The following is a 27739-nucleotide window of genomic DNA, read 5'->3' on the forward strand; positions in this document are numbered from 1 at the left end:
TTATTGGTATCAAAATTTTTAATACACAATTAAATTGTCAAAATTACAGTCACAATTTATTTTCAGAAGTTTCAGGACTGCTACCACTCTCCTGATCATTCAAGTTATTCTAGCTGTTTCCATCATCAAGGTTAATAAGGAATTCTCTTTTTGAGGACCTCATCCACTTCTTCACAACATCAAAGACGGAAAATGGACAGTCGGAGAAATGTAGTCCACAACTTTTGGCTGTTGTATTCTCCATACGGCCAACTTTTTCAGCTTCAAGGTAGTCGTGTAAAAAATTATTTATTCCTCGCTTTGGACTATAAAGTAATAAGATAATTTAAAACCTTATAAGCATTTATTCATTAAGAAATTAGTCTACTACAGTCAAAAGGAAAGGAAATATGATGCTCTGACGGTTTCATTATCTTTACACCAAATCACCTTGACTTTCATATTTTTCTCTTCCTCTACCCTGATCCACTGAAAGTCTCTTTTTTCTCACTCTCAAAAAGTCCTAATATCTTTAATGCCTTCTTTCCAATTCGAGAAAGTTAATTTAAACACATTTATCCAGGTGGTGAATATCTCCCAAACCTCTGAGAGGACCGTTTTAATTCAGAATGTATCGAAATACAATGGATAAACTTATGATTAACATAGCCCAGAAAACCCTCCACCAATTTTGTTCAATGGTTTAATCCCATGATATCCTTACATCTCTTATGAGATTTGCTAACTCAATTTGAGGACATTTTGCCTTTGTCAATTTTCAGATAACTGGTGAAAAAGTAAGATCATTAGCTACTTATTTGGCTTCTAGACAGATGTGAGTTCAAAATAATCCAGCTGCAGTGAAATAGAAATAAATTACTTGTATGGCTGCAAAAGGGATTTTTTATCACTAAGATTTTGATCTGAATTAAAACTGAAATACTGAACTGAATTAGAAAATACTATGATAATTGGATAAAATATTAGGATAATAAATAAAACTAATTCATACAGGTTAATGCTCACAATCATTATTCTGAATCACTATATTATACAATCACTATATTCACAATCACAAATTCAGAAATATATCTTAAGTTTCTTGCACAAAATACGTGCTAGTGGTACTTAGATGATGAAAAATTGAAAAAAAAATCACTCTTCTTAAAATTCACTCTATTTAAAAATTTATGCTGCTCTTCACTTTCCAGATGTTACATAGTTAACTCGATGAAGCTTATCAGAAACTTCAAGCTACTGTTCACTTTCCAGATGATACGGGACTAAGTTGATAATATTTATCAGAAGCTTCGATCTACTCTTCACTTTCCAGATGATACGTGGTTATTTTCGATAAGGTTTATCAGAAACATTGAATTGAATACAATTCAGTTCTTCAAATACCATCCAAAAGTTTTCCCCACCATTAAAGTAAAAAGTTTGAAAAATTTTTTTAGTTAGGATCTATCATGGTAGACGATTCTCTTAACTTGAAAATGTAAAAATTTCATAACAATTCCCCTTTTGGGTTTCAGTTTAGCAAACTCTAAGTATTTCCAATTTGTTTTTACAATATTTTCCAAATTTATCGCTCAACATGTTGAAATGTCTATAGTCTGACTCGCTGTTGTAGAAACGCTCCTGGTAACCATATTTTATTGATTGTAACTGTTCTAAGGCAAAACCATAAATTTCTGCTGATTTGTACGGAAAGTTTTTAGATTCAGAATGTTTTGTACTTTGTGGACACGCTCGTTATACATTAATATTTGTTAGCCAACCTCTCTTACAGAGAGCTTTCGCCAGAAATCTCTTTCTGTGGTCTTTGAAAATTACCTTAGCCCCCATTTTAGATTAAAGTAGACCTAAGTTGCCGCAGCAACGTGAAGTGCTGCGGTAATTTTTGTCTGGCTTCGCGCAATAAAGTATTGCGAGAGCAAAACTTTGGTTTTGTTTCTTTGCTATCGGTTAAACGATGAATTTTTCAACAGACTGAAACTTTTAAAATATTACGTTCAAAGAAGAACGCGATCAGTAATCACATGATCAAAGGCTATTCCTCAGCGTTGAAAAAACAGTAATAACAAAAGAATATCGAAAGAAGGGACTAAATTGAATTTGCAGCCAGTTGAGTTTTATTCTTTTCAATCGTAGACATCGTAACGGATGAAATCTTAGAACAATATTTTATGTAATCCAGTTGGTATAATAAATCTATCTGTAACTTTTCAGGATCAAAATACCATAAATGACGCTATTAATACTGAAAATAAACAATCAAGAGAGATAAAACTCTACAAAAAGAAAGCTTCAAACGAGGCGACGGCCAGTAGAATTAAAAGACTAAAACAACGCGGATATTTCGCCTGTATCCAAACAAGGCGTCTTCAGCACAAGATAGAAAATTAAAAGAAAACTAATCTAAAAACAAATAAAACCCCCACTAATTATAATAAATACAATTAACGCTACTTATCCACGTAGGGAAAAGCAGCTATTTGAGTTACTTCAATGAGAATCAAAGAGCAACTGAGGAAAAATCAAAGAGCAACTTTCTCATTGAAGTAAATCAAATAGCTGCTTTCACCTACGTGAATAAGTAGCGTCAATTGTATTTATTATAATTGGTGGTGATTTTTATTTGTTTTTAGATTAGTTTTTTTTAAATTTTCTTTCTTGTGCTAAAGACGCCTTATTTGGATATAGGCGAGATATACACGTTGTTTTAGTCTTTTAATTCTACTGGCCGTCGTCTCGTTTGAATTTTTTTTTTTGTAGAATTTTATCTCTCTTGATTGTTTATTGTCATGTCTGGCCTGTTCGGCTTAAGAACTTTCATTAATTATGAACAAACTACTATGACATATTTTTTATCAGCTCATCACGAGCTATCGATAATATTGAAAGAAGGGACTAAATTGACTCTGCAGCCAGTTGAACGTTATCCTTATCAATTGTAGACATCGTGACTGATTAAAAATTGAAATAGTATCTTATATAATCTAGTTGGTATTATAAAGCTATCCGTAACTTTTCATGATCAAAATACCATAGATGACACTCTATTAATTATTACGAAACTGCCTCGTTGTTTTACGTTATCGTTTGTACTCGTTGCGTAAACATGTAATTCTAGGTTACAGTGAGTATGGGTAAGCTACACCAACTAGCAAAAGTTACAAACTCCTCTTCACTAAAGATGATTGTAGCCTAATAGACGAGTATTACTTGCAATTCCCCTACATTTTTTTCCAATAAAACCAACTTGGTCTTACCATCAAATACACTGGAAACAAATAATAGGTACACCAAATAGCAAAATTTGCAAACCCCTTCACTACCGAAAATGATTATTAGCTAATTGCCGACCTTTCTTTACAAATCCCCTATATGTCTCACAATTGGCCTATTTTTGGTTTATCGGCCTATTTATGGTTTCAGTGTGTGAAGTTGTCAACCCCTTGACACTTTCAAACTGGTATATCTAATGAAAGATGTTTTGTGCCAAAAAATGGATGGCATATACTTTGATCAGCTCATCAAGAGCTATCGATTGCCGTCGAAAAAAAATTCTACCAGTCTTAGTTCAAAAGTTGATTTTTTTGCCGTGGGCCAACTTTCTAACGTCACCACTTAGAAAGGAGCAAAGGATAAGCTCCAATTTCTTTACCAATGACAGAAATTTTAAAGTTTAAGAGGTGCATCTGATAAAATTTCTCTACCTCGGTCCCAAGTCCGAAAAAACAAATGATAAACAAATAGGCTTTGGCTCGTGGACAAGAAAAACCATCCTTTTTGGCCCCAGGCAAGAGTTCTGCGGAGCTTTCCCAAATGTAATGCCATATTCATCAATCCGAACCGAGAAACACACTCTCCGTAAAAACTGCACGGGTTAGATCCTTACCAGTTTCCACGAATAAGCCGACATCAGCGGCATAGGAAAAAAAAAAATCCGTGACAAAACCAAAATGTTGCTCTCGCAACACAATGTAAGCATAATGTGTTTCGAAACAAAATCCCAACCAGGTAGCAAAACAACGTAAAAAATGGATGACTTGAATCTTCTAGACATCGTAATGGAGACCATCAGTAGCTTTAAATGATATGTAAAGATGATGAAAGCGAGAGAATTACGATAAGCATTCGTCGCCTGAAAGCGGTTTTGCCGAATGTAACAATTTTTGGCGAAACTGAGTTGCAAATGCCATATTGTGTAAAAAAATTCTCTGTCGAATGGTCTAATTGACATTGCCGTAAGACATCTCTCACTGCCTGTATTTTGCAGTTCTCCTTTGTCGAATCGCATATTTTTCGATTTCTTTACAGCGGTTTTGCCGAATCGCATATGGGATTATAGCATGGTCTGTTTTGCCGAAAGTTGCTGATTTGCTGAACGCGACCTTGGAGAAGAAGAAGACGATCTTTTTTATCTTGGCATTTTTTACGGTCTTTTTGACGATCTTTTTTATCTTGGCAGCAAAGAAGAAAGAGATAAGGACAGGGCTTCGGATGACCCCGTATTGTGTTTTGATTTGGAAAAGTTTTTTCTTTGCCAAAAAGGGATGTTTCGTCCTTTTTTTTTTTTACAAAAGGAAGATCACTTGCTTCAACTTAACTGCTATTCTTACCTTTCGTAGACATACAGGAGAGCTAATCAAGAGTGTTTATTGTTGTTTGTGGTCAGAATGTCTTGCTGGTAGAAGTGGAAATGATATTGCCAGTGGTCTTTCTGCTATCCTTGATAAGGTTTTTACCACCTATCCTGACATCAGAAAGTTGGTTACCTGGTCAGATTCATGTGTGCCTCAAAATCGTAATCAAATAATGAGCTACATGATGCAAGACACCCTGAAGAAGCATTCACACGTTTAGAGTATAACGATGAATTATTCTGAGCCTGGCCACTCCACGATTCAGGAGGTCGATGCTGTTCACAGCGTCATTGAGAGGTCTTTGAAGCACAAGGAAGTCTTTTCGCTACTAGACTTGACAAAAAAAAGCTTTTGATTGTTCGGCCCCGTGACCCGTTTGTCATTATTCAAATGACCAAGCAGAAGTTTTTCGATTACGCCCAAATGTCCAAATGCTATAAGTATGGCTTAGCTCCATTTTCAAAGGTGAAGTTACTGCAGTTTAAGCGAGGACTATGCAAAAGGGTGTTCTAGAAAACTTCGTTTGCGGATACTACTCCTTCTGTAGCGCTGATTGCACCAGAGGCTAGCCCAAGGAGGCTATTTCCTAATGTGTCAGCAGTGAGTGTTGTGAAAATGTTGCTGCCTCCTGTACCTTATAGTACAGTAGTTGAGTTGCCAACAGCAAAAATGCCAACAGCAAAAGACGTAGCATCGCTTTACAGTTTCATGCCAGCAATAGACGTGGCATATGTGAAAAGTCTTATTAGAAGTTGTAAGAGAGCTGAGGTACGTAGTACTTCAGCTGAAATCACACCGTGTCCCGAAGCAGCCTCTGCCGTTAATGATCCAAAGGTTAAAACCAGAAATTCCAAGAAGCTTGTTGCTAAGTGAGACCTCCCACTGATCTTTTGTTGCATTTTACTGTATAACTCCCAGTTAATAGTCGAAATTAAAATTTGTCTATCAGATGATATACGTTTTGCCGAAAGTCGCATTTCTAATTCATGCTGAGCCAATTCCGTTTTGCCATATCTTACCTATATTCTGGAATTTTCAGGCGGTTTTGCCGAAACTGATATTCATTCCGTTTTATCTCAGGAAAAATGTTGGATGCTGGAATGTAAGATCCGCTAAACAAGAAGCCACACAAGCTTTTCTTGTCCATGAGATGGAGAAGTACAACATAGACATACTCTGCATATCCGAGACCAGAATCTCCGGTTCTGGCTCTATAGTTATAACGGCTCCAGAAACACTACACCAGTTCCACTTTTCTTATTCCGGAATAGAAGATTATTCAGGACTCCACGGAGTTGGTTTCATCATGAACCAAAGAACCAGAAACGCTCTCCTAGAATGGGAACCAGTCTCCTGTAGACTTGCTAGAATCAGACTAAAAGGAAACCCTGCAAATGTGTCCATAATTTCTACCTATGCCCCCACCCGTGACGCTACTGAAACGACCAAGGATGAACTGCAGCAGTTGTCTTCTTCTATAGCCGCACGTGATTACTCGATTGTTGCTGGAGACTTCAACGCAAGAGTTGGTCCATCTGAACAGACCACAAGACAAATCCTGGGAAAATTTGGACAGGGTCACAGATGCGAGAATGGGCAGAGGTTGGTAAACTATGCCTTGATGAACCACCTTGTTATCACCAATACCATATTTCAACACAAACCTAGCCACCTCTTAACTTGACATTCAAATGACGGTGTCACTAAGGCCCAAATTGACTTCATTCTTGTACGCCAGCACTGGAGAAGCTCCATGCAGGACTCTCGCTCTTACAATGGCGCAGACACAGGCTCACAGTCTGGATCTCACCACAGGCTCGTCGCAGCAAAAATTTTGCTACGTCTTGCAATTCGAAGAAAAAAACAAGTCCAAGGTCGGCTTCGATATCGGTAAACTTCAAGACAAAGAAGTGCAGCAGGCCCTCAATTTGGAACTAACTAACCGGTTTGACGCCCTAAGCTCTGATGAACACCTAACCCCCGATAAGAGTTTGGAGACCTTTAAAACCGTGATGACAGAGACTGCCGATGAGATCCTAGGCCAAGCAAAAATCAAACGACAACACTGGATAACCGCTAGAACCCTGTCAATAGTCGGTGAGTGAAGACAAAAGATGGTAGGCCTTAAAGAAGAAACAAAGGAGTTACGCAGACAGGTAAAACGCTTTGTTCGGCTGGACCGCCGCCAGCCGTGGGAAGATGCTGGAATGTGGGAAGATGCTGCCGAGTCATTAGAGAAAGCAGCACGCTTACATGACACCCGCAAGCTTTACCAGATCCTGAAGGAATCTGTTGGTAAGAAAGCTGCTGTCTCAGAAATAATCAAAAACAGATCAGGAAAAATCATTAGTTGTCAGAAGGAACGTTCAGCAAGATGGAAGGATCACTTTCAGCTCTTCCTGAACCCATCCTCTTCATCTACTCATGATGCCTTCCCACCTTCCGTCTCTAAAGAGCCTTATGATATCGAGCTAGATACACCGACCAGAGCCGAAATACCAAAAGCGATCAAAACCCTAAAAAACCACAAAGCCCCAGGTGAAGACGGCCTCCCCCCGGAACTATACAAACAATGCCCTGAGGTCACTGCTAAACAGTTCCATGGCATTCTCGAAGAAGTGTGGAGGACCAACACTTTTCAAAAAGACTGGAAGACATCAGTCATCCTCCCTTTCTATATGAAAGGAGACAAAACCGAATGCAAAAATTACCGCAGAATAAGTCTCATAAACATTGCCGGCAAAATATTCGGGATCATACTCTTGAACCGCTTCAAAGGGGCAAGGGAGGAAAGAACTCGAGGAAATCAAGCCGGCTTTCGACCGGGTAGAGGGTGTACTGATAATATCTTTGCCTTTCGCCTCATTATCCAGCAGTTTGAAAGATACAACCTACCCCTGATCTTGATGTTCCTGGACTTCATTGCTGCCTTCGACTCTGTCACTCGCCAGAAACTTTAGAAGATCCTGGAGAATAACGGACTGCCGCTGAAGTTTGTTGAACTAATGAAGGCATACTATGACGCTTCAGTGATCCGAGTTAGAATATATGGTGAAGAAACCGAAGAATTTCTGGTTGAGTTCGGAGTAAAACAAGGATGTGTCCTCTCTCCGATTCTGTTCAATTATTGCATCGATTGGGAGCTTGAAAATGCTCTATCGTCTTATCCAGGAGCGCAGGTTGGACAGAATCTCTTGCTGACTGACCTCAATTATGCGGATGATGTTGGCCTCCTGTCAGACCCTGTAGAAGCCCAAAACATGCTTGACAGCGTTGTGGCCTGGGCAGATCTGATCGGCTTGAAAGTCAGCACAGAGAAAACAAAATTCAAGGCTATTAACCACGACACAGGACCATTCCCACTAACTGTCAACCAAGATCAGCTGGAAAATGTCAACCGTTTCACATACCTAGGCTCCCAGCTTTGTACGGACGGATCTTCCGACGCTGATATCCAACAGAGAATACAAAGCGTAGACAGTCTTTGCCTCCCTTCGGAAATCCTTATGGAATTGCCGTGAAATCAGTGTCCAAACGAAAGTTCGAATTTACATGGCACTAGTCCATACCGTTCTCCTTTACGGGTGCGAAACATGGTCGGCAAAACTACAACAAGAGAATACACTTAAGGTGTTTGAGCATATTTGTCTACGAAGAATTCTCAGAGTACAGCTACGTGATCGTATCTCCAACGTGAATATCCGTCGAATGTGCAATATTCAGAGAGATGTTGTGCTCACTATTAAAGAACGCCGTTTGAAATGGTTGGGCCATGTATTGCGGAAACCGCCAGAGTACCTGCCTCGCCAAATACTTCTAGTTGAGCCTATTAGCTACTGGAAGAAACTCCAAGGAGGACAGAGGAAGAACTGGTGGAACCTGGCCAAGTCAGACCTTGAACCAATAGGGGGTTTCAGAAAATTTGGTCACAGATGGTCAACACAGTGGCTCGCCTTTGCAGAGCAGATGTCACAAGATCGATCAACATGGTCCAAGAAGGTCTCTAAGATCATCGATGCCGGGCGAGGTGGAAACGCCTGATTCCCACCACAAGTACAAGTAAGTAAGTAATAAAAATGAGCACAACTATATAAGCGATTTTTCTTCTTAATTCTGAAACAAAAATCAACGCTCTAGCTGTAGTCAATTCCGAGTTACAAATTTCAAAATTTTCAAACTCGTTTTTCTCCGGTTTTTGGAAAAACAGATTCGACAAAACCGCTTTCAGGCGACGCATTGATATGAGACATTTTATTATCATGCCTGTAGTAATCAAAAGAGTCAATTTCTACTAACTCTAACTGTAAGATTGAATTTGTAGCTTTATGTTGTGTCATGTTACTTAGTCTTCCTCTCTGATCTGGCTCATGAATTAATCTCTTACGACTTCCGAAATACCTAGGAAACTTGTTAATTTCCTACTTGTTTTTTTATTATTATTATGGGCATACCACATCTTTATTACAAATGTTTGGTTCTACTTGAGCTGGTGTAGGTTTTGCCGAGTGAAAAGAATAAATATTAAGAAATTATTGAGATATTTTCCTCTCTGCTTTTCGTTCCTCTCCCTCTGTGTCTGTATCTTTTTCATTTTCTTTTCCTTTTCCTATTTTCTGTTTATGAACTAGTGTTCAATTATTATGCCTATCTTCGCTTTCTTTTATAGGCCATGGAGAATTTTTGGGGAAGAGAATTTTATATTTTTAGCATGATTTTGAACTCTTTGTTGAAGAATTCATCTTTGACAATTATTGATTCGGTCTTTTGTTCGTAAATATATATTGAGAGACGAGTTTACTGATGGCACTTTGAATTTCTTTACTCCTCCCCTTCTTCTATACAACCCCCAAAAAATGAAGATGCTGGATAATATATATTTTTATTATGAAAATAATAATTAAAAGAAAATATTAAAAAAAACATAACTTACGTCAAAACTGTTGTTACAACTTCTCCAAAGAGGCCGCTATTAATGATTGGATTACTTTGTAATTCACATATTGTTCGAAGCAAACAAGCTCTGCCATCTACTCCTAAAGAAGCCAGACCAAACTCTATGGAACGAAACACTTGAAGTTGATCAGTTTCAGCCAAACTCCTTAAAAGTAAACAATATGAAAAATTTATACATCGGTGACAAAAAATAAATTCTAGGAACAGTGAAAGTAAGTACTTATTATTTTGGGTGAAAATTAGTAATCAACGATTTGCTGGAATATAATTTTAGGAAACAATAATATTGAAAAATAGCATAAAAAAATATCTTGGAGCATAGTGTTTGAAAAAAAATCTTATTAAATAGGTTATAAAATCAATCTTTGTATCGTCTGAACAAAAAGCTAATTTTTTGGAATTTTACCAACAATTCTGTTTCCACAAGATATTAAATTTAAAACACTAATTATTGAATATGTCCTTAGAGAATGTTTCTGATAAGCTTTGGGCTCAAATTATCAAAATTTAAGTCATGAATTTCTTATCTTGTTGGTTAGCTATTGATTTGATATGTATTTCATTCTCATATTTATCTATATTCATTTATATTCATTATTATATTCATTATTATAATTATTCATTTATCATCGTTACTCATTAGCAACTTTCGTTTAAAAATTGATAATTTTTACTTTGTACCAGGTTTATTAGTTAAGTCTACTTAACTTAGTCAGTTATTAATTATGACTTACTGTGGGTATTTAGAAAAGATGAACTTACTGTAAGTATTTCCAGGAGGAAACACTCAAAGCAAATTGTCATAAGGAATAATAATCAAATGCTAAAAATTCATCTGAAGGAATCAGGTGTTACATTATAAGTTTAATCATAGAAGTGAGGGGGTTTCAGTTTTAAAAGCGCAAATAGGGGGCATACTATTGGAGGCACTAACCCCTCAAGACGTTGTTATGTGAACCTTGGTCTTACAAAGTACTATAGCTTACTTGTTTGTTATGCAATGGTCCAGTACACCTGATTACAACGTGATAGGGAATTGCTTGTTTACTTTTGCAGATATTTTCTTCAAGATTTCTTGGGGTGCTATTTTGAATGTTTCAAAACCTAAAATTAACCAACAAAATTCTCAGGGCCTGCCAAATCAAGATGCAAACATAGGCGCCTTGTCATAATTTTTTTTTATCATGGTTTAAAAACCTAAGGGTGTAGGGTAAAAACCTTCAGGACCCTCTAAAGTAGGAACCTATTTCAAATCAATCATTGCCTATTCACATATATTTTTCCTGCTTTGCACACAGGGCGTTTGTTCTTATTGTTGTTCGCAGATGAAGGAAATTCCTGCTATTTCCAGAAAAAAAATGCAGTGTTCCCTAATCCTGTACAAATTTTTCAAGAACAAAGATAATCACTTTTATGTGAGTTTTATTCTTCTAGTGGGTAACTTTCTTTGTTCTCTGGGGACTACAAAAACTAGTGCTAGAAGGAGAACGTCATCAGTCTTGCTATCAAAATGAGTGCTAACGCACCAAGAAATTTAAAAGGAATGAACACCAGCTTATATGCAAGTTAGATTCTTTGTGTGCTAAGGATACACCTTTTTTCCATGCAGTAAATAAAAAAAAGCTAAGCAAGGGTCATTTGACAATAGTAATGAATTATTGTGTGTGAGGCCATTCCCCCCTCAATAAAGCCAGATACAACAATAGGTTAAAAACTAAAAGTTTGCTTATTGTGTGGTTTTGTCTCTTGGCTGCCCTAACCATTTTATTATGACTACTTCTAATAAAAAGTTTTCTCTCATAAACAAAGCAGCCTAAATCATCCCAAAAATCAGCAAAACTGGTAAAATCCAAGTTTAGCTCATTTCTTTATATGAAATTGGTTAGGTTTCAAAAATGAGACTTACAGGGATCGGTCTACAGACTAGATTATATCCAGAGATGGTACTTTTAAGCAAGGCTGATGTTGTCCCCCTTTAAAGAGTCAAGTAAGAAACACTGTGCTGTGGTCCAAAAAGCCTCATTATTGCATGGGTTTTGAATTCAAACAAGACACAGAGGTCTTCCGTAACCATAGTCTTGAAGTTGTGGCTCTCTTGAACCTCTTTCCCATGATTTTCTTTCGGTCTTCCCCATGACCTTCTCTGAAAGATGATACTGATATTGTCAGTCTTCACGAAATTGTAGTCACTTAAAATGTGGCTCTATTGAGACCTCTTTCCCATGATTTTCTTTCGGTCTTCCACATGACCTTCTCTGAAAGATGATACTGATATTGTCAGTCTTCACGAAAGTGTAGTCACTTAAAATCACAAATGCTTTAGCGGTAAAAACATAATGTTTTATGCACGATGGAGTGTTGAGAACGTAAAAGGATATCTAAGGAAACTTATCCAATATCCCTGGGGGGGATGAGGCTTAGGGGCTAACTAGAGATTTAACCCCTTCTTATTGCCCACAAAAGTCTAACCAGATTAGTTCTGTTTCAACCATTTAAAGGGTTTTACAGTTGAAAGGGGGCTTTTTCTCTAAAAGGAAAATTAAAGAGCATTGCCTAATAAGTGTTTTGTCATGACAATGAAAATTCCAAATCATTTTCAAAAAGAACATATTCAAGTCAACTCAAGGATGCGAACCCTGAGCATAATAATGTATTCTTTTTTAAAGCTTAAAATCATTAGTGTTTAAAGTAAGTAATTTTTTTATTCCATTTCAGGCCCCATTGCTGATGACGAATGGATAGAAGAGCTACTGCTTGATTTCATGGTTTAAAAAATGCACCAGAAACTGCACTATAAGCATCATCCCCTCCAAAAGTATTTTTTAAGACTCAAATTTTAATCGGGGCAGGGGGAGGATTTTATAATGGCCGAAGCGTAAAGTGGGAAACTTTCCCATAACTAAGCATTTTTTTTCAGGTCCTTAAACTTTTAACTAATAGTATGAGGCTTCCATATCCAAATGGCTACTTTGTCTGTATGGAATACTTTTTCACCAGAACGGTAAAATTTTTTTCTTAAGAAATTTTCCACCTAATAATATATTATCTTTCAGCCTATTATTAGTTCTTCTTTTACGATTAAAGGAAAATTTTCTAATGGACCTAATAGCTCTTTTGTTTTTCAGGCTAAGAAACCTATATTTTCAACTCAAAGTGCCTATATTTAGGCCTATTAGTATATTTTTCTCTAGTTTTGACTGAGACACTTCTGTGAGGGATCTTGACCTTGACGCAGGATTTTAAGACTCTGTTTTAGACCAACTTTCAACTATCCAGGTTGAGAGGGTACGGGAAGAAACAGTACCTAATCCTTAAAGGGAAAGTGATTAGGGAAAAGCAGGAAAAGGTGGTGCCGACTCATCCCGTTTTTACCAGAGTTTTACCCAGTTGATTCATCCTTGTGCCTTGTTTATGTTTTTAGGGATGAGTTCAGAGACCCCTTCATCATTTTCAAAAGTGTTAGGGTTCATACGGATGCAGTTGACCTAGTTAATTGATCTGTAGGCAAGATTCGGACCTTTCCTGAAAAAAGCTTTTGGAAGCAGGAGTTAGAAATAGTGTACAAGCATCCATCGCTAAATAATATTTTCTTAAATAAAATGGCTGGAGAGGTGTACTCACACTTCCTACAGACAAAATTGCAGACACTGTATCAGGCCTTACTTAATTTTGAGGGTGCTTTTTCCCAGTGGACGGGAAGTATTTCTAAAACGATGGGATGGCTAAACCGAAAATGTGTGCGGTGCACTGGTTTTCGTTACTGAAATCATATATTTAAATGTTAATAAGCTTAAAAAGGAATTTGTTTTAAGAGGTTTAAGGAATGAGTGGAAAATATATTAATGGTTTAAAGGGTTGTCGGGTGTGGAACTCTTACGTTTTAATACGGGCTTAGAGTGCTTCAAGTATGCAGTTCTCGTGGCAGGCCCTACCCCCAATCTCAATAATTTCATTAAGACACTTTTAGACAATATGGCAGTTAAAAGGGTAGGAAGGGAAAGAGTTTTCTATAGTATATTGTAACTGCTTAAAGGGACAATATTCTGTGACACCTAGGGAGTTAGACGTTTTTGGGATGGCTAATGAATTTTCAAGATCAGTGTTTCATTGCTATAACACGATCCATAGTGAAAGCTTAAAGATAAGAAGGGTGCAATATATTCAGTGATGGCTCTGTACATTAAATCAGTGGAAAAGTTTTTATAGCTTCTTTACGAACCTTGACTAATCCCTTGAACGATGACTCCTTCCCCAGAAGGAGTTTTCTTTTAATTTGACGATAAAATATCAGCGGAACTTCATGACTTGGTAAAGGATTTTGTTTTCCAATCCATAAACAGACTGGTTTCTAGAGACTAAATGATTTCAAATAATATTTCTGTGAAAGAGGATGGGGCCATTCACTGGAAACTTTCAAAAAAGAAGCTATTGCCTAAAGTGATCCAAAACAGAATATTCATGTAAATGATATATTTTATATTCATATATTTTATATTCATATAAAGATTCATAGAGCCTTCTATTTGGATAAGCCATACATTGAGACATTTATTGACACATTTGTCAGTAAACAATTTGAGGTAAAAATAAAAGTAGAAAAGAGGATATTTAAACTTATTAAAATTCAGTCTTTGATAAGATATACGAGATTGTAATTGACCCAGAATCTGATCCAAAGCTCACAATGTTCACGATCATAAACACAAAGTGGTCCTTTAATATAGAAAAAAGGAATAGTTTTAAATACAAATATTGCTACTGGAAGTGCCATTTATAGATTCAAAAAACTCATGTCGGAATTTTCTTTCAATGTGTGTAAGCTCCAATGGCTGGGGGAATGGCAAGTTCAAGTGTACTATAGGGATGAAGAATCACTACTATTAAAATCACAAACTGAAAATTTATTAGGATATTTGAAAAACAATGAGCACTTTTGATCTCAAATAGACTATAACTGGAGCAAGTTCATTTACCCGGAGCTACTTATGCAGCAGGCCCCAGACAAGTTATTTTGTGAATCTGGGACGGAGTGACTTCATTTCCCACGGTGTGCTTGCATGTCCAAAGTTGTACTGTGTGAAGATACACAATGAGGAAATCACGAAAATCTGCAAGGGGTTGTCTACACACTACGTAAAGAAAAACTTCTGCATGAATGTACATAGAAACTATGTAGAAAATAATTTAATTCCAAGATCAAATGTCATGGTGGGTCGCTCTTTAAATGTCGAAAACTCTATCGTTGGAGTTGAGAAAAATGCCATTTCAGCAATATCAGACAAAGTCTTTGTGTGCGTGGACGATTTGCACTTCCAAACGTTCATTACCTTACTTCAGATCGAACCGTAAGTTTATAACATATACAGTTTCTTGGTCACGAGAAAATTTAATATTTGGTGGAAGGCAAGCTGTTTGTCGATTCCAACAGTTTCAATCAGTTACCAGCTCGGCAGCATGCTTTAAAGTATTTTTGTATGTATTATGTGATTTCATTTTTGTCTGAGGCGGGATCATTGCTGTTTTACAGTGTGTTTAATATTATACTATTGTTTCTTCATGCCACGCATCGGTCCAAAAAGTGGCCCTTGCCTGCCCTAGCGGGTACCACTTTTTCTGGCAGCCGCACGTTCTAGCCTTTTCATCACCTCCAGATGGTGTTGTGACTAAACGTTCTAAATGTTTAAATGGTTTTTAGTGTCCAAGTGCTTATGTAAACATATTTCACTGTTTTTATTGTTGTTTAATTCTCAAGTGGTAATGTAAATATGTTTTTATGATTTGTAGTGCATTTATTAGCATTAAAGAAAAAATGTATCTAATTTTTTGTTTTCTTTAGGCATATATTCAACAGATTGAGATGAGGCTTGTTTGGTTGTATTTTGACATTGAGAAGAGTAATATGTATCCATTTAAAAATGTATTGGGATCACATCTCTGTGGCACATAAATATCTGGTTAATCAATGCTTTTAACGAAAATAATTCAAAATCGTGATAAAGCTTATAGAAAATCCGAAACATATTTATTATTAATATAGTGAGTGGCAAACATCCTATGATAAAAGAAAGACTGTTGCAACAGACATAAAATTCATATGGAGAGGGAGTATTTAATATTATTTAATGAAACTCGTGATTAGAAATATTGGTGAAGCGGGAGATTAAAGTTTCTCCACCACATTTACTCGTGTTTTTGGAGTTGAAAAGTACCTAATGACAGAAAATTTACAGAGCGAGCCCAGATACACTCTTCGTCTAAATAGCTGACTTCGCGGACTCATTATCCAAAAACTAAAGCTTTTTCCCCATTGCATACAATACAAGCAGATATTTTGACCCTAGACGAGATTCGAAGACAGCACAGTGGCTCTTACAAGTATATTTTAAGGGTAATCAGTGTTTTAATATTCGTTCCATTGTGATCAAAGAGAGGGGAAGAAGTTGATAGAGCTCTTGAATTGATTTTTGAACAAGATTCTTATAGAAAAATTCAAACGGCTCAGGGAAGTGAGTTTGTCAATCCACATGTAAGAATGGTCTTATAATGTAATATTGTATTATATTAATAGTAAAAAAAGGTGGCATTGACTGCACAATATAAGAAATATTGCACATATAATCTCTAGTTAAAGAAAATGTAAAAATACTGCTGCTTTTATTCAAGATTTGGATAAAGTCATGTTGATATATAATCATTGCTTTCTTCTTTCCCTGTTCAGTCTTACTCCACTTGAAGTTCATCATCGTGGAAATACACTTGACATTTTTTAAGTATAATTCCAATGAAGGGCAAGTGAAAAAGAAGAAACCTAATGTAATGGATAAGTTAGAATCTATCCAAGTAGTAATTCTTTTGAAAAGGAGAATTAATTGCAGTGCATTTATCTTTTTTAATGTATTGAAAGTCTTAAACAGTGAACACATAACGTATTTTCTAATTGATATGGAAGATGGAAAGATTCTAGGTGGTTTTTACGAGTATGAATTACAAAAAGTTAAAACCAGATGAGTGTAGATTGCAAAGATATTAAAGAGTCGATTTTGCAAGGGTAAGAGAAAGTTGTTTGTTCGTTGTCTAGGATATAACTCTGTTTTTGATTCTTATATTGACATTGAAGACGTTCACAAAGGTTTTTGTTCGATGCCTATGATTTTTCAGACAAAGCTCACTTCCACCATCAAATTCAAAGGAAAGTATGAAGTTGCTCTTGTTAATCGTATTTTTAAAATACTTATAATATTCTTAGAAAAAATAATACATAATAATAACAGAAAATTTAGACCAAATTATGGGCCAATGTATGGTGCTGAAAAGGAATGAATAAAATCACTTAACTCTAATTTATCCCCGCACTTCACCCTAAAACATAAGCAATGTTACAATGACTCAGTTGTGGCTTGTAATAAGTAGAAAAATTTTCTCGTAAGAATGATGCATTTCACTTTAACTATTCAATGAACTTTGGTTGGATTTACATTAACTGTCTCATACAGGATAAAATTATTTATCTTAATGATAATCTGAGAGATGCTCTTGGTTTTAAACGCAGTGTAATCGAGGCTTTAAGTGCTTGTAACATCAGCAGCATAGAAAATGATATTTTAGCACACTGTCCACCTTGCTTCTCATCAAACAATTATCGATTTTACTTGCTTCCTTTGTTGAAAAATTGAGAGTCAGCAATACCTTTGTTTCAATCCTGCTTGCTCTTGAACGAAAAATCACTCACGAACATATTCAACGCTAAAGTACAAATCACCTTAAATAAATTCCAGTAGACATTTCGTATTTGGTACTTCGTCAGTTAACATTAAGAATTGAATTGGGAGATCCTATAGCAATAATAAAAGGCTTAGCTACGATTACTTGTCATTGTCGATCCAATCAATAATGTGATAGCTAATCGAAAAAGTACTTTGGTTTGTCCTTGGTATTGATTGCCTTGTTGCTACTCTTATACTACGACGATTGGGTCATGGAATCGACATTGTTAATGTTTAGTTAAGGTCTCAGTAATTAATTTGCTAAGTTGTATGGCTCTGCATTATTCCTTGCTTAAAAATACATTGTGCCCGTTGCTGGGGATTTTGCGTCCTCTACAGTTGCGTCCTCTAAATTACTCCTAATGGGAGTGTTCTTTTAGATTTGCACAATAAACACAAATCAAACAATCAATGTATTTAATTGGGATCCCTAAATTTTTAGATACAAATCCTATTGCATACCCTCGGATTTCCTCATATTCAAAGGGTGAAAAATACCCTTATCATCGTTAATAGTAGTCTATAAACTTTAACGACCAGAAAATGGTTGGGAATATTTTAAACAGCGAAGAACAGAGCAAAAACAGCCAATGATATTTTTGATCCTCATGGCCTGCCGTTTACATTTTACACGCCTTAAATCAAAAACTGTCTTTAGTAAACTGGAAAATCTTTAAATCAAAATTAGATGTGAAAACAATGCTTTTCAATCGAAAGCTGTAGTCTTTATGCACTATAATATTTGATTTTTCGATGACGCGGAAATACTCAAAATATATTTCTCAGAATTTATGTAGATAACCATCGATTCAACGATTTGATAATAGAAAATACCCTTTCCTATAAGTATAATATAAATTTCAGTACCCTTTGAGTGAATAGCTTTTAAAATCAAGATGAATTTGTTTATTAATAACACTTGCATGTAGAAACAACCTTCATTCCGTAGGTTTCCTTTTCCAGGCATAGGTAACCATCTGTAAAGATAAGTGGTGGCAATTTATCCTGCTTTAACTAGTACTCGTCTTGATATGCAAAGTCAAGTTCATATTTCCTTTAATATAATGTAACTTTGTTTTTATCGTGTCTTCTTGTAATGCAAATAATAACATTTCGATTGACATTATAAAACCCACTTGTTTCAATTTTCTTATTTGAAGAAAAGTCACACGCGATATTCTCATATCGGGGCAAACGGGCAAATAAAAGTCAGTAGGCTTATAATTACAGTAACAAGTATCTTCACAGAAAAGTCGTAAAAACTAGACTCTCTGATTATCCCATCAATTGAAGCGTAGACCGGGGTTTTCCTCCCAAAACAATCTAAAACTAATACTTTACCAGTCTCTTAAAAAACTAAAATCACATTTAGGGTTTCTCCAATCATACCAGGGTAAGTGTTTCCCCACTGATTAAATTTGTCACAGTCAAAATTTTAACAGAGAAAATCTCTAATATGAAAGTCACATACATTTGTCTGACAGGAATTACAGTCTTTAATGTGACTTCAAAACCTCTTTTTTCCTGGATTATAAAGGTCTCCCGGAACCAAAACAAGTCGTACAATATTACGTCATCCTCAATAAATTTAAAAAGTAACATAACTCCTATTACGTGACAAGCACATTCACCTAGAATGAAAAATTTGAATTGGTGAAGAAACAATCTCTACTACGTAACCACCAAAGAAATCTTAAAAAACATTTTCATAAGTAAGCAAACAATCCCCTATTACATAACAATTAGTAGTGCTATACCATTACATAAAAAACGTATAATAGCATTGCTTAAGACTTGAGTGTATGTAATAATGTACAGTGTATGTAACTATAAAATGTTAAGGAGTTTGTGCCTCTGAAGGTATACCTCCTATCTATACTTTAGAAACTGAACCCCCCCTCTACTTATTCTACAGAAATATTAATAAACCATTCATCTTTAAGAATTTTCATCGTTTTTTTTCAAACTGTATTTGTAACAAAAAATTTAAGGAATATACTTACGAATGACTCTGCTTTTGCTGTTTTAAAAATTTTTAGTGGAATTATTTGAAAATGTGAAATGCTAGAAGGAAAAATTATCGACTGATTTTAACTGCAAATTTTCTCTGAAATACTGATTTTGAAAAAAATTGCTAAAATTGGCCGATAACATGAAGCCATAGAAGATTTTAGGAGACACATTACTACTTTCTTTACAACTTAGAGGAAGGGATTGGCAGCTTACAACCTATTTATGTGATTGCAGGCGATTATACTTCCTAAATGTTTTGATATAGAGCGAGGATTCCAGGGTTCTTCAGAAATCAGACTCCTAGGAAATCAAGCATATTGGCTTCCAATTTCGGTTACCCAGCCTATCCTCTCTTACAAGTCAATTATGTGTCGGTATTCAAAATAAAAACCAATATGTGATTCCACTTATGATTCAACAAAATTCTGGCTACAATTATCGGCAGATTGTGGGAAGCTGAACTCCGGAGTAGTCAACGCTGTTCGTATTAACACGAAACATAAATTTTCCAAAGCCATCGCACAGCATAAGGGTAACAAAACTTTCCTTACCTGCGAGATTGTCGATAATTCGTCTCCTGCTTTGTGGCTTCTTCGAGCTAAGAACAAATCTTCCAATGGCCCACCCTGCATGCCAGAAATAGACTGGTTCGACTACTTCAAAGAGCTATGTAAAAAGTATAGTAAGAGAAGTACTAAAAGTTTCAGCCCCTAATTCCTAACTAGACAACACCTTTTGAAAGGCTCTCGATAAGGAGCTTCAATTTGAAGTTAAGGATATTGGTGTCCTCCGTCCTATTCCGTCCTATTGGTTACTCCATCTTTGATGCGCTCCAAACTTGTTACTTTAAAAAAAGAAAAAATCTAAGGGCATTGATGGTATATCTGGTACCCATTTCAGCTTTGCCAGTAATATTCTCCTAGAGCACCTTTTTCTGCTATTTCAAATGATTTTTGTTACTGGCATCGTTTCAGACAGCGTTCGTGCTGGATTGGTCCATCCTATTCTCAAAAAAGGTAAACTAGCTGACCAGTACGCTTCATATCGTCCAATCACTGTTTCAACTAGTTTTTGTAAGCTATTCGAATCCCTTATTTTTGATGAAATTGCACTTCAATGCTCTACTTCGGACGACCAGCTTGGGCTCAAAAAGCACTCAGGACGAAACAAGCTCACAGCGTTCTTTCAAATCTTCTTATTCATGCAGATAAAAATGGTAATCTTATCGTCTTTGGAGCGCTTGATGTTAGTGGAGCCATCTATTCTGGCATCCATGGCCATATCCTACTCAAAGCCCTTCTGTGAGGTGTTTCCTCCTGCATCATTTCCCCTGTTAGCAGTATGTACAAGCTCTCGGCTGTCATCCTGATCCCCTCTTCGTCCGGCACTTTTCCTTCTAAAGAAATGCTGAGTGTCAAGAAAGGCGTACGTCAAGGTGGTAAAACTTCACCATCACTGTTTAATAACGCTATCATCGAAGCACAGCAAGTAATAAAGCCGTCGTGCTTTTTCTGTGGGATCAATCTTTCGCTGCTGAACTTTGCTGTTTCTCATTCAATATCTTTATTTCAACAAAATTACAACTCACTTGCAGCGGTATACAAGCAGATCGGACTTTCCTTCTACGAATCTAAAACAGAACATTTTTTCTTCAATGGTTCAAAAAATGAGCTTTCAATTAACATTTCCGTTAAAATTGGTGACACTCTGATTAAGCCTTGTGAGTCCCTTACGTATCTTAGCCTTCCTATTTCTTCTACATTGAAGGACACACGCTCAGCAGTGACAAACCACCTCTTTTCCCGTCTACGAGTGTCTTACGGATTACTTGTTGCCAATAAGTATCATTTGAACCGTCTTCTCCTTGACGGCTTTACAACGCTTTTACTACCCCCCATCTGCTTGCTCTGGTTCCCTTCTGAAAAATAGTCACAGCTACCAAAAAGAAAGCCATTTGCAGTGCATTCTACAGATATGCTAAGTTTCTCCTGCCTCTCTTTTTGTGGCACAGCAAGGTCGTCATCTCTGGGAAATATAAGGTCATAAATTAATAATAATAATAATGATATGTTACCTTTTTTTTAGAAGACCTTCTGATTCATCAAATAAGGAATCCAGAAACGTTGTTATCGCTATATAAACTTCGAATATGCCACGGACTGATAACTCCCCTCCGCTCTGCGTTATTAAAGGGAGAAAAAACCGATTCTCAACTTTCCATCTGGGACGCACTAAAATTGGATTTGAAGACACTGGAAAAAAGTTAGGTTAGAATTTCTTTATAGGTTAGAATTTGTTTTAGTTGGAGAACTTCTTTGACTAAAGTAACAAATTCCTTCTTATGGCAGATACTCCTCCGAAATCTAATTCTTTTACAGAAGATGCAATACATAGAAAATCCTTTCTATTCCTTTTGAGCAGTGGATGATTTACGTTTGATTTTTTCCATTTAGTACAGAAAAACAAACCTTTGCGTATTTATATGGTATGTTAATGGTATGTTTTGGTATGTAAAAGCTTTTGGACCCCAGCCAGGAAAAATGATCAACTGGGCAATATTATGAACGAAAACTCTGAGTGACCACAAGCAACACTCTAGCGTTGAGCCTTGCACCTCCAATGTATTATGTTTTATTTTACCCCTGGCTACCTCGTATGGAAGAGGTGACCTTAGAAACTTCCACGCAGAATACATAAGCAAACTGTACTATATACGGATATAATATGAGGAATGACGAAGGTTGGTCATAGAGCACCATAGTGCAGAATGCAGTGCGGTTTTTCAGGTCCGTCATTTAGGACACGGTGTGTGGAATCTCTTCCGGCAAGCATTAGGGGAGCTGAACGCAAACAGCTTTTGAAAAACCTTAAAAATATATTTTTTAATGAAGTGGTTCGAGCTCCATTGTTCTTTTTTAACGAGAGAGCTTGCTTACTGACTCTCTTTCTTATGTTTTTTTTTTCTGTTAGCCATTACCACTAGCTGATTAGTAGTCGCTCGACTCGAGCATATTCATAGTAATTGACCGGTTATTGTCATTATTTATATGCTGAAGTATTTTGTTTGTAAATAAATATATTTTTAATGTAATAAAAGTCAGTTAAAAAACTAGTTTATTCATGTCATTTTGTAATTTAAAGCCGTAAGTCCCTGTACCAAGGAGAAATAGCGTAGTCAACATAACTGGAACCTTTTTTCGAGCCCTCAATCAAGAAAAGCTCTTCTGATGAAGGGCCAAAAAGTTTTTTCTGTTTCTTTGTTCCGGGGCTACGAGAAATCTTTTGCACAAAAAGCTTTTTTTCAGAAAATACTACTACAGAAGACTATTAAACACTACTTTAATTGTCAGTAGTCTATTACCAGACACAGTATATCGTACACACGGTCGAATTTCCCTTGTTCTTTAAATTAACTTTGTTTAAATGACTCTTTTTAAAATCTTGTCTGGCGCAAAAGTAAAACAAGGTCAATCTGTGAAAATAGGGAAAAACACCCCTTAAAATTCGTACTATCTTAACCAATATCACACCATCAGATTTAGCGAGTCAGAGAATCTTACTGTAGAAGTTTCAAGCCACTATCTACAAAAATGTGGAATTTCACATTATTTGCAAAAAGACAAATCACGGATGCGTGTTGATTTGTTTTTGTTGTTGTTATTTTTGTTCTTTTTTCCCAGTGGTGATCGTATCGACTCAGTGGTCCCAGAATGTCACCAAAAGGCTCATTCTGACGGAAATTAGAAGTTCTAGTGCCATTTCAAAGTGACCACAATCATATTACTGTTTCTTGCTGTTCTTACTGTTTTAAAAAGTAGAGTTAGGAGAAAAAGTCAAACTTTAGCGTAAAGAGCGAGGATTTGAGGAGGAAAAGCCCCTTTTATATAGGGAGTATTTTCTGTTCCTTTTATGTTTTAATGTCGCTCCTTACTTTCATTAAAAAAAAACTTGTTTTTTAATTTGATTTACTTAAAGGCAAAGAAGAGTGACAAAATAAAAAAATAAAAATATGCCTAGGAAATGTATGGTCTAGAGCAGTGGTTCTCAACCGGGGTACACATGGACCCCTAGGGGTCCATGTAACATTTCCAGGGGCAAAACACAAAAAATTGGGGGTCCACAATGATATTTTAGGGGTCCACGAAGAAAACCAACTCAGAACATTCTTTATTTTTGAAAATTTAATTTATACGGTAATTTACTGTTCACTTTCTTTGTGTTCACTGCCTAATACACTGTCAACACTTAGTTGTAAAGAAAATGAGTGTAAGTCTGAATGATGCCCTTACTGATGTAATAAAAGTAGTTAGCCATATTAAATCAAATTCTCTCCGAGACCACCTTTTTCGTGAATTCTGTAAGCAAAATTGAGAAAAGTTTGGGCGGCTTGTATCAAACAGTTCGTGGTAACGAACCGGCTCAATAGTAACCAAAACCTAAAAAATTGAATTTTGACACCAATAGCTACATCAAAGGAATTGTATTTTAATACTGATTTTAAATATATAAGTTTCATCAAGTTTAGTCCTACCCATCAGATTCAGATTCAGATTCATTTATTCAAAAATCCCTATACATCAAATCTTCAACTTGCCCAAATGGAGAGACAAGCTCGACTACTGGGCAAGACGTATAAACAAAATTTAACAATCCTCATTGATACAGAACAAACAAAAAATGAACCACTATTTCATCGAAAAAAAAACAGTATCTTTAATGAGAGTATTTAAGGTAAAGTAAGTGGAGTGAGGCCAAAATAAAATAAAAAAAAAAATTTTACCAACCGTTCTTGCAAGCAGATTCCATTATATAACTTTTTAACCGTCTCTTGAAAGATCCTTTTGGTAACTCAACAAATTTATTTAATGAATATTTGTTGGCTATTGATGGGATCATATACCAGAGGTTGAAACGGGATCTTTCATTTTTCACCAGAGGTAGTTTGTATGGATTAACACATCTAGTTATCAGTGAATTTTGATGTTTGAACAGTAGATTCTGGTCAAAAAAGAAATTATGTACATGTTGAATCTTAAAAAACCAACTAGATAATAGGAGATGAGACTTCTGTGTAAGGGTCATTATGTCTAGAAACAGGTAAGAAGTGCGTGTTTCAGAGTGGATATCTGTACTCCTCGGGTGTTGTAAAAACATCTAGAATTTGAATAGCTTTGTTTTGCAGGGTTTGTAGTGGTTTAATATGTGATTTAAAAGTCAGCAAAAATATAGCTGAGTAATATTGGATTTGTGCATCAATTAGGCAAAAATATAGGATTCTTAGGACCTTATATGAGAATAAAAATTTTAGTCGGTGGAGCAAACCTATATATCTTGATAATTTTAGTCTCAACAACGAAATATGTGTTTTAAAATTCATGGTAGGGTCAAAAACAATACCTAAATATTTTGCTGTATATACTCTTTTGATATCATGAATAGTATCAGGTAATTTCATTCAGAGAAATATTATTCAACTTTTGATTTGATCTTCCATAAATAATAAATTGTGTTTTAACAAAATTAGGGACAAGTTTGTTAATTTGGAACCAATATATGATGGATTTTGCAACTTCAATCAGTTTTTCTTTCAGTGCATCTAATGTTGGTGCTTTTAAACTTACTGCAGTATCATCCGCAAACATAATTGTTAATGAATTTTCAGGAGTAGATTTAGGGAGATCATTTATATATATCAAAAATAATAGAGGTCCTAGAATTGAGCCTTGCGGTACACCGATATTATTATTCGATGTCTCAGACGAATATTCACCATCAATATCTACCACAAACCTTCGATTGTGCAAATATGATTTGATTAATATTAAAGGTACTCCTCTTATTCCCGCATTTTCAAGTTTTTTAAATAGAATTTCATGATTTAAAGTGTCGAAAGCTTTCTTAATATCAAAAAACAATGTAGTTGCTAAACAATCATCATCTAAAGCATCATTAATGAAAATATGTGTTGCGGCGACAGCATCTTCTGTCGATCTATCTCTTAAAAGAACAAACTGGAACTTCGAAAAAAAAAATTTCTTTTCCAGAAATGATGTGTCTATATTTCTTTATTTTTTCAAAAACTTTAGCCAGCGGGGAAAGGAGTGCAATAGGACGGTAATTATTGGGATCTTGAGCCTCCTCTTATTTATAACATCTGCAAGAGGTTCATATATTACTCTTGATATTTTCTTTGAAAGATTTGTCGATATATCATCTACTGAAGCCGAATTTCCGAATTTCCGTACATCAAAAGGTACGAGGCTGAGAAAATATGCGTTATTTTAGAAAATAGAGGGAAACACCCCTTAAAAGTCATAGAATCTTCACGAAAATCACACCATCAGATTCAACGCATCAGAGAACCCTACTGTAGAAGTTTCAAGCTCCTATCTACAAAAATGTGGCCTTTTTTTTGCCAGAAGGCAGATCTCGGATGTGTGTTTATTTGTTTGTTTGTTTTTTGTTTTTTTTCCAGGGGTAATCTGATCGACTCAGCTGTCCTAGAATGTTGCAAGAGGGCTCATTTTATCAGAAATGAAAAGTACTAGTGACCTTTTTAAGTGACCAAGAAATTGGAGGGCATCCAGGCCCCCTCCCACGCTGATTGTTTTCCCAGAGTCAACGGGTCAAAATTATGAGATAGCTATTTTATTCAGAGTAGACAAAAAACCTTATAACTATGTCTTTGGGGACGACTTATTCCCCAACTTTCTCCGTGTTAGGGACTACAAGTTACAAACTTTGACCAGGGCTTACATATAGTAATGGTTATTGGAAAGTGTACTGGCGTTTTCGGGAGGATTGTTTGGTCGGGGGAGGGATTGAGAAGAGGGGGATATGCTGGGGAACTTTTCTTTAAGGAATTTGTTATGGGGGAAGAAAATTTTGTTGCCAAAATAGACATATCTTTGCAACAGCCCCTCAACGAAATACAAAGTAATGAAATAATGCATACAAAATTCAAAGATCACCAAGTAAAATATATGGAAAACAAATTATGTGGCTACAAAGTACCCTTTGCTCTGGCATAAACTACGTTATTGCTTTTCCTACATCTTATCTTGTTGAAGCGAATTTAGTCGTCTTTCTTAAATGTTATCAAAAGATTGCAATAGACTTGACATTATGAAAAGGGATGATCTTAGACTATCATTAACATCAATAGAACCAAATATAAATAAACTCGCCGAGAAGAATCAACCACAGGGATCTCATTGAATAAACATGCCTTTTCCTCTTTTTTTATTCACACACTTAATTTCAGTTCCTTTTTTATCCAGTTTACACAATGTTGGAGTGAATTAAACTGACTGAGGAGCTTTACTCTCCGTGAGCTTGTGTTGCTTGCCCATGGAAGAAACATTGCAATGTTGTAGTTATTGTCACAATAATAGCAATAATAAAAATATTATTAAAACTTTTTATTATTATTATTATAGTAGAATATTTTATTTGTATTAAATTAATTTTCATTTAAAAATAAAGCTTAATCGTATACTATTTCTTTGATAATTAAAACCTTAAAATTTATATTAGTGAAGAATAGAAAACTGTTCTTATGTCCAATAGCTATGAAGGGGTCCACCATGGTATAAAGAAGGGAAAAGGGGTCCATGGGTAAAGAAAGGTTGAGAACTACTGGTCTAGAGCATATCATTGTATATTAGTGGGTTTGAATTTGAATCAATGTAAAGTAAATTGAATTAGATTTAGGAGAGATACAAGTAAGTATTAGTTGTCTTCAGAACTTTATAGTATTTCCTTTTGATTGGGCATATGAGTAGATTAATATGTCATTATTAGTAGATTAATTTAGTAGATTAACTAATGGATTACTATTTGGAAGATTAATTGATTAATCCTAGTTGCACAATGTACTGCATTTCCTAGTAACAAAAGTTGATGTGTTTTAAAAACCAAGAAAATTTACCAATCAACTTAATAATGATATGTCTATACCAAAGCAGCTGTGACTGCATAAAAAAACATTTCCTAGGTTCTCTAGTAACAGTTTTTCCTTTGTCCTAGTTGCTTCGTTTCAGAAGTGAAAGAAAATTCTCTGAACAAGGCAAAGGACCTACCAATGTCCGAAAACTGAAGTTTTTTTGTCTGAAAAGTTCCTTTTTTAGTTCGATATCTTTTGAATTGATCTACCCACCATTTATTTCTTTATTCAAAACATTGAAAATTTGTTTAAGTTTTGAGCACCCTAGCGAGACCCACTATTCCAAGAAAGTCTACTTACTTTTAATGCTCTAATTTTACAACCTTTATTGGAGAACTTGACAATGCTATAGCGTATAACGGACTAAGACTGATTAAAATGGAGAGACGGTCAGATGCCCGTATTAAAGTTGAGTAGCACATGCTTCACAGGAC

The 27739-nt window shown here is 35.7% G+C and overlaps 1 protein-coding gene across 1 annotated transcript; it reads right to left on the reverse strand.

Moving 5' to 3' along the window:
* LOC136028421 (uncharacterized) lies at positions 1 to 27739 on the reverse strand. Its single transcript, XM_065706259.1, has 4 exons — positions 27606 to 27739; positions 21435 to 21612; positions 9562 to 9729; positions 1 to 305 (listed from the first exon to the last, which is right to left on the reverse strand). Coding segments are annotated over exons 1-4 (543 nt in total). The 5' UTR covers positions 27607 to 27739; the 3' UTR covers positions 1 to 109.

The sequence above is a fragment of the Artemia franciscana genome, chromosome 6 (genome assembly GCF_032884065.1).
Source record: "Artemia franciscana chromosome 6, ASM3288406v1, whole genome shotgun sequence".
In the NCBI taxonomy this organism is placed as follows: domain Eukaryota; kingdom Metazoa; phylum Arthropoda; class Branchiopoda; order Anostraca; family Artemiidae; genus Artemia; species Artemia franciscana.

Coding starts and splice junctions, on each gene's coding strand:
- LOC136028421 (XM_065706259.1), bottom strand. Junction 9,730..21,434: donor GAAGGTCTTCTAAAAAAAAG/GTAACATATCAT, acceptor TTTACTTTTAAG/GAGTTTGGCTGAAACTGATC. Junction 306..9,561: donor GTTGTAACAACAGTTTTGAC/GTAAGTTATGTT, acceptor ATTACTTTATAG/TCCAAAGCGAGGAATAAATA.